The sequence below is a fragment of the Patiria miniata genome, unplaced genomic scaffold (genome assembly GCF_015706575.1).
Source record: "Patiria miniata isolate m_02_andy unplaced genomic scaffold, ASM1570657v1 HiC_scaffold_19, whole genome shotgun sequence".
In the NCBI taxonomy this organism is placed as follows: Eukaryota; Metazoa; Echinodermata; class Asteroidea; order Valvatida; family Asterinidae; genus Patiria; species Patiria miniata.
Window position 1 is genome coordinate 6,080,049 of NW_024037057.1, and position 15,837 is coordinate 6,095,885.

Here is a 15,837-nt window from a genome sequence, read left to right on the forward strand (position 1 = left end):
AAGTGCAACTTTTTTTTTCGGTACCAGTTGTCATAAATTGCATAATTTTGTACACATAATCACTGTTTTCGGCCAAACAAAGAGTATGTCTGGATTGCTAAGGAATTTCTGCACTGATCATTCGTAATTTGATCAAGATGTGCCCAGTAGTTTTTGAGTTAGACAAAAAAGGTATTAAAGGGGGACTTTCTTTTTTGGTTGAGTGTATAAGACACATATTGCGGATCATTTTTAGTCTTTTAAATATCGATTTTAACAGAACTTGCAAGAAACTTTTTGAAAAAAAATCTTTTTAAATGTGACAGAGCGTTATTTCTTTTACCACAGTAACTTGTTGTTTTAGAGTTCTCATCTTCAATATAGTGCGCTCATAGTATGATGGAATTGGAAGTTGTGAGATGAAATATATGGTGCTCTTTGTGGCTTTGTAGGGGTCGAGTTTTTAGTTGTTGGATGTAAAGAACGTTCTTTATTTGAACATAGTGACCTGATTTTAAAACTCTGAGGTATAATTTGAGACAGTGTTTATGCCTATTTTAGGGACTTATTAGCCAAATAATTGTTTATTGTTGATAAAATGGTGTTTTTTTATCAGTTTATGTGTTGTGGAATGTGTAGAATATTTTTTATGGGGGAAAAATTATATTTAAATGTTTGAGTTTCAAATATTGAAATGTAATCTTTTCCACATTGTGAAAATCAGGAATCCTGTTGAGCTGCTGTTGCTGTAATACGCTACATTGTTTTAAATGTAGAAAAATCCCATTTATTGAATATTAGTATTGAACACAAAGGTTAAAAGAGTACTTTTTTCGCAGAGATGCCATCAAAATATCAATAAAAAGCCTGAAACACTACTAAAAAAAACCTGAAACTACGCTTATCCCTTTCAAAAATGTGTTTTCTGGACGTTTCAGACCAAATTCTGCACTTTTAATTTATCACATTTTTTGAAGAAAAAAAAACCCCTGAATTGAGAAAACCTGAAAAGTGGCATCTCTGTTTTCGGCTGTAACATGTAAACCAAAATTACTTCGAAACAGCGCACTCACTAGCTCAAGAGCAAGGCCTATTACCAATGAGTCAATTATTCAGAACACAAAGAAATATTACATGGATTTCTGTTTTGCATAATGTAAAAAGTACAACTGCAGTGTTCTACGATTGCACTACGACTATCACATTTTATTTCATGGCCATTTTTCAGCAAGAGTTCTTCTTCTATATTCTCGTTACCAAGCTCTTGACTTGAACATCTAACAGGCAACGAAGCGACAATGTAAAACTGTCATTCTTTTTATTAGAAAAAAAAAATACACTCAAAGACACACAATTCGGTGCATTATTTCTGATTTTTATTGTTGTAGATCGCAAATATTTTTGGATTTGTTAAAACAAATTCACTGTATTTTAGCACCCTTGATACCAAATAAAATAAAATTGTAATACTAACATCTTTATATTTTATACTAAATTAAAACTTTGCTTTGTTTCTGCATGTAAGTAGTTTTATAGTTTTTGAAGAAGTTAAAAGAACTTCAGGGAGAGTTTACAATGTAATTTTAAGATGTTGAAAAAAAGTAAAACGGGGAATTTTCCTTTACTTGTGTGCGTTACCAAATTTATATTAAATAATCTTACAGGGGCAATAAAATAATAATGTATAAGCTCATAAAATTTGCCTTATTGTGTGCCTCAATGTGTATACCCAGCACGAGTTGTGACAGTGGTACCCCCGTGTCTCTATACCCTATACACACCCTAGACTATTGCTACCCGGCACCCCCCAGATATCTCAAAAGAATTCCTGAGATTCTGGTAACACAATGACCAACACAAAAGAGAGTGGGGGTTCCTTCTGTCACATATCGCGCTACATATGTCAATGTGACTATTCTGTGGTACCACCCAAGCTCAACTCCATACACGATATTTGAAAGTGGAACCCCCCCCCCCCCAAATGTCCGTGTACCCTATATACACCCTAGACAATCTGGACACCATCGGACAATAGGCGGCGCTTTCTGTGGCATTGACTACAGACAAACAATTTTAACAAGACAACAATTTTGCCAACAATAACGATTAAATATATAGTCCATCATTTGTAATTTGTGCATTTTGTTCGTTTGAAGCAACAAAAGTGCTCAAAATCTAAAGAAGGATGCTGAACAAGTAACCTGATGAAGTTTCAGCTCAGCTTCAGCTGTATATTCAGAGAAAAACATTCTAGGATCTCAATTTCAAATCAAAAGTTGCTGAATCGTGTTTTGAATTGGGCCTGAATTCAGCATCCGAGACACGTTCTCACTGAGCCGATTGCAGCTATACGCGATGTCACACATACTGATCCGACGCGTGCGTGTGCGTCGTGCAAATGCTTGCGCGCGCTTCGCCGAATAACAAAACAAACTACTAATTTAAATTTTCCTACGGTGCGTCTTGAGAAGCACCGTTGGAAAGGCCTTCTTTCGTTGATTACTTCAAAATGACAGCTTCCCAGAAAGAATAACTTCACAGGGAGTTTAGTCCCCTTACCATCTTTCAACCAAGTATGTTTTTCAACAATATTTACGCCAGTTTCTTTTCGGATAGCTGCAAAAGATGGACTATAGCTTTAATTGCGGGGGGGGTTGGGGGTGGTTATCACAAACTCCCACACCCCTTCGCCCTCTCTAGCCACGTCTGTGACTCTGCGTAGTCTCCACTGAATCTATATTTAGCGGCAGTCGACTGTAATTTTATCCAGCAGTTCATAAATGAGTAGTATTGGTCAGATGGAGGAGGGGGGGGGGGTGTTGTGGAGGTGTTGTGGTTAGCCGCCCCAACCATCCCCTAAATCTACCCTCGAGGCACTTCTGCAGCGACATTGGTAACATCTTAAAGAACATCTTGAGCTGGGTTTGGTCTTTTACCAAACAAGGAACTGAACAACTCGCTCCTGAAATTTAAAAAAAAAAAAAAAAAGATATAAAGGTCATAATATTGAAGAAGAAGAATAATGATATGCCAAAGAATAATATGCCAAAGTTTGATTAACTCATGTTCTGAATTTATTGCATAATGATCATAATATTGTGTATATTCTGGGCCATTCAGAAAATACAAATCTGGTCAATCTTGCTGATGATTTGGGAACAGGATGGCAACAAGGAAAACTCTGGAAATGTTCCTATGAAAATAAAATCTGTCTTGGGAATATTGCAGACTTTCAACACAACTGGCAAATTAAGAGTATTAACCAACTATTTACTGCAAATAAATAATGAAAGGTTTGCGGAAACACCATGTGCGAATAATTTCTCAACTAAGAGAATGGTTCTGAAAAGAACCAGAGTTTATACCTCTGGTTCTTTTCAGAACCATTCTCTTAGTTGAGAAATTATTCGCACATGGTGTTTCCGCAAACCTTTCATTATTTAGTATCTCCACCATGCAAAGCCTCAAATCTTACTTACTGCAAATAAAGTTATTTCACACTTTTTCTGTACAAACTTGTGAGCATGAAAATTCATGCATATTCATGATAATCGCCATAATGATTAATCAGTCCATAGCAAATATTAATTCATTCTTGATTGTGGAAAAAGAAATCGCACAGAAGAATGTTTTTTTTAAAGTTCGCAAGGAACAACTAATCATGAATAATGCATTGCCACATGAATATTCAAGTATGCATATTCATGAGACACAATTAATTGTAATACATATTCATGAGCTTGACTTACTTGGCACTTTCCATCATCGTTCCTGCATCCATTCCAGCCATGAAGCTTACAAGTTGAGGATGCACGTCATATCTATATGCCCAGTCCAAAAAAACAACCCAAAAATGGTTAAATTTAAAGGGAATGTACATGTACATCATTGTAGAAATGCTTTAAATGTGTCACATACTTGGCGCATACATTTAGGTGGCGGCCTATGGATCTCTGTTTTATATGGAAAATTATGTCTTGTTTTTCAGAATATCGAAAAAATTAAGAAAGCTGCATATCACGTTCTTTCTCTATGGTTGTAGCTGATTGGGTTGTAGGGCGGTGAAAAATTCTGCAAATCCGCGTACCTTATTTTCCTTCCTTTACTCGCTCTGGTGTTGACCTTTTTCTTGATTTTCCGTCGAAGCTTCTGAACCTCTAACCATTGCCTGAAATAATCAAATCCAAAGATTCACGACTTTAAGATGTCATCAGATGTCTTTTGAGAAACAGGTTTTTGAGTTAATAATGGATTTCAGAAAACAATTTGAAAAATTAATATTCTTGAGGATCGGAGGAGACAGGAAAATTCTCCGTGTACCTTGTCAGCTGAACAGGATCTGTGGTTGAGGACGTTCTTTTCTCAATCAGTTCCCGTAGCAACTGAAAAAAAAAATGTCACAGAATCACTTAAGAATCACTTTAAAAAGTTAGCTTTTTTTCCAACAATGGTCAGCTGACCATCGTTGGAAAAAAAAGCTAACTTTTTTCTCCAACCTCTGCCCCGCAATTCCCAAATTTAGTTTTATCCACGATTTGTTTGCAATCGTTTACACATCCGTGAATGTGTGCAAGTCATGGTTCCCTGACCTGACAATTCCCCAACGTCCAAATATTGCTCTGTTTCGTCTGATGTAGGGTCAGGGAACCAGACTACAAGAACAACATTTTCTTCTTGGTTTTTCCAGCATCCGTGAACATACAACTTTCAACAGGTCACTTTAACAATATTTGCTATAAATACTAACCCCCAAATCCATTCCTGAAAATTACAGCAAATGTTGTATATCATCTTTAAGTTTACCGAAATACGGAACAACAATTTCTTTGCAAGTTACTAACCTGATGGTAAAAGTCGTCGTCATCAAATGTTTCTTCATCAAAATCTTTCAGATGAGAATTTCCAGGGAAAGCTCCATCCTGAAATAATATTCACCCGAAAAGGACATAATAAAAGTAAAAGTCAAATATACTTCACATTCAAAGCCTTTGGTTTGGGGGAAAAAATAAATGCCTGTTCTTGAAGTTTGGCATGCTAAATGTTAACCCTTTGACGCCGGGTAACGGCTATAGACGCAGCTCGATGAAAGCCGATGAGCCAGGGACTGTCATTGCCGCCTTCCTGCTGCATGGCTGCGTTCATTCATAGACAACGGCTGAATGCCTGCATGTATGCATTCCATTCAAAGTTGCTTTGTCAGTTGCCGAACACTGGCGTTAAAGGGAAAATACAACATTTGCAAACATCAAAAAATAAAACTACCAAATCATTTTGAAATACCTTGCTGGACTGTTGGTGAATGACAGTGTAAAGTATCCTGTAAAATCATGGCACCTGGTATACTGTCATTTTCAAGAAAAGTGCTATTTTTGTACCAATTTCCAACGCTGATCGGCCGACCAGCGTTGGAAAAAACTGGCTTTTTTTCAAATACTGGCCCCAGTTGACCATCGCACTTGTTTGCAATCGATTACACACCTATGAACGGGTACAAGCCAGCTATAGACTGGTTCCCTGACCTTACAATTCCCCAATGTATGTAAACTGCTCTGTTTCTTCTTAAATGGAGTCAGGGAACCAGACTACAGGAAAATGATCGTTTTTCTTGATTTTTATAGCATTTTCGAACCCAAAACCTCAAAAAAGTCAGTGTAACTATATTTGCTATATATTTCCAACCCCCCAATTCCATCCATTTCTGAAAATTACAGCAAAAGCAAATGATGTATATTCCCTTTAAGGGGTTAACCCTCCTAGTCTTCTGCATTTTACAACCTTCAAGTTTTGCAATTCGCTCATAGGGTTAGCACCCACACTTCAAATTCCTTTGAGGCAATCTTCTGTGGAGTATGGATAACACTTCAAATCCCTGCAAACTTTTTGTGTATGGTTAAGCTCAGGGCAAGCAGGCAGATACAGTCACGCTTCACTGCTCTCCACAGTGCTGTTTTTGTGTTCAGTGACTCTCTGTGTGACACGGTTACTTTAACACTTCATATCCCTTCGCCTGAAACTGACCTGCAGAGTTTTAAAGGGTTTTACGTATTGCTCTGAATTTTGACTTTACACTATAAAGAGGGTTACCCTAGCCTTTGTTTAGGGTGATGAAGTCGTTAAAAAAAACCTTTATGTGAAGGGTACATATCGGCAATCAAGCTAACTGGCATAATAATATATTAATCCAACTCCCTAGGCCTTTGTGCAAGGATGCAGCCTCAATCCTGCAAAATCCTCCAATTGGCCTCATGGGAAACATTGCAAATAGCCTCAATCCTGCAAATTGCTCCATTTTTTCTTGAATATGGTCCGTGGAGGGGTGACCACTGCCTGAATCCTGCAAAATCCTGCAACAGTGACTGTCAATATGTTGAGGCAGAGCCAGTGACATCCTGGAGCAGTGCGGAGGATTTCAAGCATAATCAAGGCCTAAATGTACGCACGGCTGAGCATAAACAACACAAGGCCAATGCATTCTACGAAATCAGTATAGGCTAATCAGAAAGTGCTGCCTTTTTCAGATGTCTAATTTTTGTGAAATTTCATGTTGAAATTTTGATACGCAAACGTGTGCAAATGAATCTGGAAATTTCACGAAAAATAGACATCTGAAAAAGGCAGCACTTTCTGATTAGCCTATAAAGAGGGTGAGTATGCTTCTAAAGCCAAAAAACCCTACAAATTAAGCCTAAATGTGAAAATCAAAATTTGGCAAAGTGCGACACGTTTTTGTACATGTGGATGTGTGGCCTATGTTTACGCAGGCAGTCCCGTAAATAGGCCACATTTATGGGGCTAGGTAAAACAAAGAGATTACAAGGATTATACCTGGGTATCTTGCGAGGAGTTTGCAGCATCGTCTGTTCCCTCTGTGTCTCCAAGGCGCGTGTACACCGTTCGCCGCAACTGGGTCCGTTTTATAAGCCTGGGCTTGTCTTGCAGAACCTGGTGTATTTGTGTCACGGCCGATTTCTCAAACGACGAAAATGACTGCGACGGAATAGACATACAAAAATTGGTGAATATAATTATATATAATTGGTATATGATACGAAAACAACATCAGTTGGCTTTTCAGAGCTACTGCGCGCGTATCTTGAAGGCAGCACGCCCTACATCATGTGCTCGCGTCACGTCACTTCCAAAATTGTTTTCCAGACTGCGCGACTAATCTCCGACAGGGAAAATCTGGAGGGCTTGTTTATGCAATAAAAATACCTGTATCATTATAAATTCTAGCAACATGGCGTTGAAATCTCATCTTTAAAAGGATGGATTCTAAAATTTGATTCTTCAAAATTGAAAGCCCTGCGTCGGGCGTTAAACGCATTGACTATTGTCCTAAACAAGGATATTTAAATTACAAAGTACCGGGGGTTAAGATCGGGCAAAGCATGGTTGGAACTAACAAGATCGCTTAACAAGATCATACCCACAGGAACGAGGTTGGGTAAAACCCTTTAAAGGTACAGTCCATCATTTGTAATTTGTGCATTTTGTTCGCATGAAGCGACACAAGTGCTCAAAATCTAAAGAAGGGTGCTGAACAACTAACCTGATGAAATTTCAGCTCAGTTTCAGCTGTATATTTCGAGAAAACAACAATCTAGGATCTCGATTTCAAATCAGAAGTTGCTGAATCAGTTTTGATTTGGGCCTGAATTCAGCGTCTGAGACACGTTCTCACTGGGCCAATTGCAGCTACGCGATGCCGCGCACTGATCCGACAAATTATAGCAACGGTGCGCGTGTGTGCGTCGTGTCAACGCTTGCGCTCGCTTCGCCCAATAAAAAATAAACTACTAAAACGGAAATTTCCAACGAAGTGTCTTTAGACGCATCACTGGAAAGGCCTTCTTTCGTTGATTTCTTCAAAATGAAAGCATGCCAGAAAGAACAATTTCACAAGGAGTTTAGTTCCCTTACTATCTTTCAACTAAGTATGTTTTTCAACAAACGTCAGTTACTTTTTTGATAGCTGCAAATTGATGGAGTTAGCTTTAATGTTTTTCATCTTTACCTTCCCACTGTTCTTGCCCGTCGCCAGTCTAGTCTTGTCGTGCCATTTCTGGATCGTGTCGTACTGGAACGTCTCAAAGTCTTTATGCCTCTTGGCCAGAAACTCTCCCAAGTCGCCGATGTCTGGTTTCCTCTTGCGCTGTTGGTTGGTCGGTCTTTTGTGGGAACGGCCAGGAGGGGATGAGAGTTCTTCGTCCTCGTCAGAACTTGAGATCTCCTCGTCGCTATCGTAAAAAATTAAAGAAAAAAAATGAACGTTGATAGGCTGGTTCCGTATGGTACCCCCTCAACAGTAAGAAAGGGAGAGTTTGGGTACACTACTGCGAGAGTAATTTAAAAAAAAAAAAAAAAAAAAAAAAAAAAAAGGAAGAACTGCTTACCTGTCTTCTTTAGACGCATCTTTACCTTCAACGACGTGGCGGGTTGCTTGGTTGCCTAGCAACAGTGCCTGCTGTAGATTGATGAGCTTTTTCAAGAGTTTCTTCAGCTGCTGGCTGCCTGTACAAAAAAAATAGGACACAATTTCGAAGTAAATTCAATCACTTTGCAATTTTATTTGATTCCTATGATATGAAACACGTTCAATAGAAATTACATGTATGTTTTTGTTTTATCGTGACACTGTATTTTTATTCGCCTATTTTTCAAGCTAAATTTTCAAGAAAAAAAAAAAACCAGAGTTGGGTCAAGACTGGTCAAGATTCAAAAAGATTCAAGAACACATTTATTCCATACTCCTTTTGGAAATACATCGATAATTGAAACAAATTAGTGCATAGGAAAATAACCAAATCACTATATTTCGAACATATAATAAACAAAATAATGTACGCTTGGAACTAATAATAAAACAAGTCAGGTGTGTTTACAAACACAAATGCCCCGCAACCGTGACTGTTTCCATGACATAACACCACTCTAACATCAACTTACATGTACCTTGGTCAAATGGAACGTTCATTGACAGCATTAGTGTCTTCTGTAGGTTTTATATGAATTAATCCCTAATCCCTATGATCTCAGATTAAATACAAGATTTCTATTGTTTTTAGCCACTGTGACCTTGACCCTTGACCTTTCGACCCCCAATGCGATAGGCTCCTTAGGATTACCAAGGACAATCCACAAACCAAATTTGAAGTTCATATGTAAAGTATTTCTCAAGTTATCACGCTGACAAAATTTCTATTGTTTCAGCCACTGTGACCTTGACCCTTGACCTTTCGGCCCCAAATGCAATAGGCTTCTTAGGATTACCAAGAACAATACACAAACCAAATTTGAAATTCATATGTAAAGTATTTCTCAAGTTATCGCGCTGACAAAATTTCTTTTGTTTTAGCCACTGTGACCTTGACCCTTGACCTTTCGGCCCCAAATGCAATAGGCTTCTTAGGATTGCCAAGGACAATCCACAAACCAAATTTGAAGTTCATATGTAAAGTATATCTCAAGTTATCGCGCTGACAAAATTTCTTTTGTTTTAGCCACTGTGACCTTGACCCTTGACCTTTCGGCCCCAAATGCAAAAGGCTTCTCAGGATTGCCAAGGACAATCCACAAACCAAATTTGAAGTTCATATGTAAAGTATTTCTCAAGTTATCGCGTTGACAAAATTTCTATTGTTTCAGCCACTGTGACCTTGACCCTTGACCTTTCGGCCCCAAATGCAATAGGCCTCTTAGGATTGCCAAGGACAATCCACAAACCAAATTTGAAGTTCATATGTAAAGTATATCTCAAGTTATCGCGCTGACAAAATTTCTTTTGTTTTAGGCACTGTGACCTTGACCCTTGACCTTTCGGCCCCAAATGCAAAAGGCTTCTCAGGATTGCCAAGGACAATCCACAAACCAAATTTGAAGTTCATATGTAAAGTATTTCTCAAGTTATCGCGCTGACAAAATTTCTATTGTTTCAGCCACTGTGACCTTGACCCTTGACCTTTCGGCCCCAAATGCAATAGGCCTCTTAGGATTACCAAGAACAATACACAGACCAAATTTGAAGTTCATATGTTAAGTATTTCTCAAGTTATCGTGCTGACAAGATTTGTCCGGACACACACACCCACACACCCACCCACCCACCCACAAACACACCCACACACCCACCCACCCACCCACCCACCCACGGAAGGACAAGGCGGAAACAGTATGCCCCTTCGGCTTCGCCGCGGGGCATAATAAGAATTACGATCTATGTATGCGAGAAAAGAAAGAGCATGACACTGTTTAAGTAAGCCGACGCTTGTGAAAAAAAAACAGCCCGTACAGACAAAAGAGCAATACAACAACTACAAACGAAACAAGGACGGGACAGACGAGACAGAAAAGACAAGACAAAAGCTGACGGCAAAATACTACAAAGAAGGAATGTAATATCTGATGACGACTAAAAAACTGAAATAAAGAAGGAGAAAAATAAAGCTATCTTACATAACGAGAGGAGGACTCTTTTATTGAAAAAAAATCTTAAATCGACCGACGTTGAAATTAGTTGAAAGGTAACAGGAACTTACTGGAGTGCAGCGTCTCTTGAACTGCTTGGCCCCCCGTCTGGACGAAGGCCGCCTGCTTGTCATGCACTGGAAGCTGATTGGCTATTGCCAGGGCTTTCTGCAGCTTGATCCGGTTCTCGATGAACGTGTCCCATAATGCTGTGCCAAATGAAAAAACACACCTGATCAGAGAAATGCGAGGCTTCCCCAGACCCACTTCGTGGTGGGGAGGGAGGTGGCTTCTCTCCCCGTTGCCTGCTTTGTAGGTTGTCGTGGGCAAGTCTTACCTTTCTAAAATCTAACCACTCTACAATTCAATTCATTCCAGTACTTTATGCTGTAAATCTTTGGCATTTTGCACGGAACCATTTGTAATCTACAAAAAATCCAACACGGCAATTATGGTCCTGAAGGCACATTGGATTGATGTACTTGTGGGTCTGCATTTTTGTACCGTACATGTACGGCTGATGGGAACGAGTCAACTCACTCAGTTGAGCCTTGGTGGCTCTGCCCTTGGCGACCTCCTCCTCGACGCTCACTGAAGAGAATGCTTGCACTCCGCTCGCCGCCTCCTCGTCGCTATGGTAATCGTCATCTTCATCTTCACTGTCACCATCATAACTGTCATCATCCCCGTCAGTGCCGTCGTCCAAATCATCATTATCCAAATCATCATCATCAGCATCATCATTATCATCAACGTCTTCGCCATCTGAGGATTCCTCATCCAATTCTCTCTGGATCTTCTTGAAGGCGTCTTCGATGGACCGCGTTCTGCGCTTCTCATCACCAATATCCAATTCCTCTTCGTCGGACGTGTTGTCGCCGGACTCTGGGTACGTCTGGTCATCGTTACTATCAACAGCGTCATCATCACTCTCGATAACATTGCGTACATTCTTGGAGCTCGGTTCGACGTCATCTGCGGGGAGAAGAAAATGAGCATGTGAAAATCTAGTCCGAAAATTTGGGACTCTCAATACTGTGTATGAGAGTCCCAAAACTTAAGGTATTGAAAACATGCAAAACAAGAAAATAGACTGGCACCTAAAACAACCAGTCCAACACAGCTGCAGTACTGCATCAATCAGCCATGCCAAAAGAATTTAAGAAAGCGGGAACTAGTCTCGATTTACTACGCATTTCTCCTTAGTAAAGCCACCAGACTATTGACACTGAATGAAGAGGTCAGTCTTTCCAAATAGTTGGACGGCTTGGACCATGGTTGGACATGTACCAGTCTAGTCTTTAGCCCCATTTTGGAATCACTTAACTTCCTTCTCATGTGCAAAATGTTGAAGAAAAGTCTCCTTTAAAAATTGAATTCAGTCTGCAAACTTGGTTGGTGAAATACTGAGGACATTTTCTTTGCCCCAGTGGAATTTTTGGAGAAATTTGCTGGCTAAACTGTGAGTAAAGTGGACCTGATTTAGTTTTGCACGTTTCAGAGCCTCCAGAGCCCTGTCTGATGAAAAACATGACAACACTTCGGCTTTACAGGCACACATTGGACCAGGCTTTTTGAAAAATGGAAGAGGCAGCGCCCTCCCCTTTTTTCCCCCCAAGATGGCGAATTTTCCAAGATGGCGGTTGGATTGTTCCATTTTCTCAACTTTTTTGCCAATTCAAAATTGTGTCCAAAGGAGCCATCACCCTTTCTACAAAACTACAATTTTGTTGGAAACAAATAAAAAGACAACATATTGACAAATTTGCTAAATATCTTGCAATCAAAATAAAAGAGCAGGCAGGCAGAAAAGGAAGCGGGTGGGGATGAGAAACTGTTTCCTTTTTTACTGGGCGTTGGGGTTGAGGACTTCTTACCATCCCACAAGTCCAAGGTCTGCCTGGATGTGGTTCGTCCAGCGTAGCGTTTGTCTTCGTCAGCTAAGACTCCCGCAGCTTTCCTGCGTAGTTGGCTTGGCCTTATGTCCGAGATGTCTTCAAATTCTTCCTCAAATTCAGCAAGTTTAGCTTTGGTCTCTGGAAAAAAAATTAAGCGTAGTGACAAGTGATTTATTTAGGTTTTTTTAACAGATTCCCTGAACCATAAATTAGCATGATTAGGTAGGACTACAATTTAAAAAAAGTTATCTGACATCACTTTATACAATGTTATAGCGTTAGGCCTAATTTAAAAAATATTGAAAAAAAAATTATAAAAATCGAGGCCGAAAAACTTTTCGATTTTTATTGGAAATGTTAGGCCTAATGCAGGGGCTGGGCGCCATGGGCAGTGCGCAACGGGGAGGGGGGGGGGGGCTACTTTTTGTGCACAATCACCATGATCACCAACATACTTCATTTTTTCCAATCTTTAAACAACTTAACAAGAATGATAAAAAATCCGAACTCCCCATATCGTGCGTGAAAAGCTTGGCTTCAGGGTACACACCTGTAAATCGATCCGCCAAGCTCATGAATAAAAGTTATACCCTCAAAATATTCTATATTAGAGAGTTCTGAGCGCCGTAAAATTGGGGAATTGAAGAGATATGGTAGTGAACCTCTAGCCCGGACTTGGGGCTTCCAATTCTGAGCATTTTGGATGCTATTGGGCTCGAAAGTGGCGCTATTTTGCCATGTTGTGGAGGGATCGTTTTTCAAGATGGCTACTTTTCCGCTTTGGGGAAAATAGGGGTCGTCTTCTTTGCGTGAAAATATCTCGAAAAGTCAATGGTCAACCCACCATAAATTGAAAAGAAAATGAAAGATGACACATTGATCATCATTTTTCTGTGCAGCTTGAATACCTGTGAGAGTTTTGAGTATTTTTAAAAGAATTTTGAAGTACGGGCATTTAGCACTAGTGTCTATGGGAGTTTATTTGCAGGTATGCACCCTATAAAGAATCACAAAGATGGCCGTTTCGCGCATGCGCTGTGCCGCGGCAGTGGTCTTTTCAGTGGGCGGAACCTACGGGGAGGGGGAAAAAGTGTTTTAAAGGTATCAACAAGGGTTTTTTGCCGTAACGGATGCTTCCAAATCATAAGGGAGCAGTAGGCTATCACCCGATTACAACAATTGATACTTGAAAAGGGGGGGGGGGGCATTTTGAGCTTAAAAGTAGCTGGAACTCAATTTATTGTCGCTGGGGGCGCTCTACAGCTTAGCAGGGGCAAAACAATCACTATTTTCGGGCTTAATATCTACCTCGGATAATATTTTTCTTTCATTTTTTTTTTCAAAATATTGACTTTGGAGATATTCTGCTTGTCCTGAATGTGATTTTGTGTTAAAATTTAAAAGTTGCCTGCTATTATAGGGTACACACCTGTAAATCGATCCGCCAAGCTCATGAATAAAAGTTATACCCTCAAAATATTCTATATTAGAGAGTTCTGAGCGCCGTAAAATTGGGGAATTGAAGAGATATGGTAGTGAACCTCTAGCCCGGACTTGGGGCTTCCAATTCTGAGCATTTTGGATGCTATTGGGCTCGAAAGTGGCGCTATTTTGCCATGTTGTGGAGGGATCGTTTTTCAAGATGGCTACTTTTCCGCTTTGGGGAAAATAGGGGTCGTCTTCTTTGCGTGAAAATATCTCGAAAAGTCAATGGTCAACCCACCATAAATTGAAAAGAAAATGAAAGATGACACATTGATCATCATTTTTCTGTGCAGCTTGAATACCTGTGAGAGTTTTGAGTATTTTTAAAAGAATTTTGAAGTACGGGCATTTAGCACTAGTGTCTATGGGAGTTTATTTGCAGGTATGCACCCTATAAAGAATCACAAAGATGGCCGTTTCGCGCATGCGCTGTGCCGCGGCAGTGGTCTTTTCAGTGGGCGGAACCTACGGGGAGGGGGAAAAAGTGTTTTAAAGGTATCAACAAGGGTTTTTTGCCGTAACGGATGCTTCCAAATCATAAGGGAGCAGTAGGCTATCACCCGATTACAACAATTGATACTTGAAAAGGGGGGGGGGGGGCATTTTGAGCTTAAAAGTAGCTGGAACTCAATTTATTGTCGCTGGGGGCGCTCTACAGCTTAGCAGGGGCAAAACAATCACTATTTTCGGGCTTAATATCTACCTCGGATAATATTTTTCTTTCATTTTTTTTTTCAAAATATTGACTTTGGAGATATTCTGCTTGTCCTGAATGTGATTTTGTGTTAAAATTTAAAAGTTGCCTGCTATTATAGGGTACACACCTGTAAATCGATCCGCCAAGCTCATGAATAAAAGTTATACCCTCAAAATATTCTATATTAGAGAGTTCTGAGCGCCGTAAAATTGGGGAATTGAAGAGATATGGTAGTGAACCTCTAGCCCGGACTTGGGGCTTCCAATTCTGAGCATTTTGGATGCTATTGGGCTCGAAAGTGGCGCTATTTTGCCATGTTGTGGAGGGATCGTTTTTCAAGATGGCTACTTTTCCGCTTTGGGGAAAATAGGGGTCGTCTTCTTTGCGTGAAAATATCTCGAAAAGTCAATGGTCAACCCACCATAAATTGAAAAGAAAATGAAAGATGACACATTGATCATCATTTTTCTGTGCAGCTTGAATACCTGTGAGAGTTTTGAGTATTTTTAAAAGAATTTTGAAGTACGGGCATTTAGCACTAGTGTCTATGGGAGTTTATTTGCAGGTATGCACCCTTCAGCGTGTTCAGTCCATATCGTTACTGGTAAAGCAAAGTTGCACAGTATTTGATGGCAATTATCGACAGTCGATTTTTGGCCCATTTTAATTTTGCACAAACCTGTATCTGAAGCATCCTCTGGGTCATAACTTGGAGCAGGATCGTTCAGCGCAGCAATCTGCTCCGCCAAACTCATCTTCGATTTGGGTTTGGTCATTTTGATGCTCTTTTCTATACTGTCATCAACATGTAAAATATACAACACGTGCAGCGCGCGGATGAACGGTCGAACTATATACCGCCCTCTTTTGGCGTGATGGGTTTTAACATTAGACTGTATCCCAGTCTCAAGTTTGTCCCCTGCATGCTGGAGGTACTGGAGGTAGGCGAAAGGGGCGGGGTCTTGTATTTAAATGACATTAGTACTTTTTTTATAAAGGCAGAGTAGGCGTGCTTCTTGCCCCATTCAATAAAATCTGTACAAAAGAAAGACAGAACTTAAAATTCAAGAGGTTGGAAGCAAAGGGAGAACTGCTCAGTAGTATGTCTGAACAAAAAAAAGTTTGCAGGCGATTGTTTTATAAAGAGTACTGATATTATTTCAGTGATGGACATACCTACAAAATCAATTTCCAGCATTTTACTAATTTCAATTAAAGAAAAAATGTCCATGTATTAAAAGAGTCAAATCAAACGTAATTTCAATCGATTTATGTGTAAAAAGTCTATGAAAACGGTGACATCAACACAAG

At 39.8% G+C, this 15,837-nt stretch overlaps 2 protein-coding genes across 2 annotated transcripts in view; one reads left to right on the plus strand and one right to left on the minus strand.

Annotated features, from left to right (window-relative positions):
- Positions 1–12,634, plus strand: part of LOC119725523 (isocitrate dehydrogenase [NADP] cytoplasmic-like) — a 26,886-nt gene extending 14,252 nt beyond the window's left edge. Inside the window, exons 12-13 of the mRNA XM_038196944.1 lie at positions 4,834–4,835; positions 12,621–12,634. The gene's annotated coding sequence lies outside the window, so the exon portion shown is untranslated. The remainder of the gene's footprint in view (positions 1–4,833; positions 4,836–12,620) is intronic.
- On the minus strand, positions 2,629–15,396 carry LOC119725522 (protein AATF-like). Its single transcript, XM_038196943.1, has 12 exons — positions 15,206–15,396; positions 12,324–12,482; positions 10,987–11,421; positions 10,518–10,655; positions 8,376–8,493; positions 7,997–8,219; positions 6,805–6,966; positions 4,821–4,898; positions 4,300–4,361; positions 4,067–4,147; positions 3,729–3,800; positions 2,629–2,941 (listed from the first exon to the last, which is right to left on the minus strand). The coding sequence occupies exons 1-12, from the start codon at positions 15,300–15,302 to the stop codon at positions 2,881–2,883; spliced, it is 1,686 nt and encodes a 561-aa protein (XP_038052871.1). The 5' UTR covers positions 15,303–15,396; the 3' UTR covers positions 2,629–2,880.
- Between the last annotated feature and the right edge of the window lie 441 nt (positions 15,397–15,837).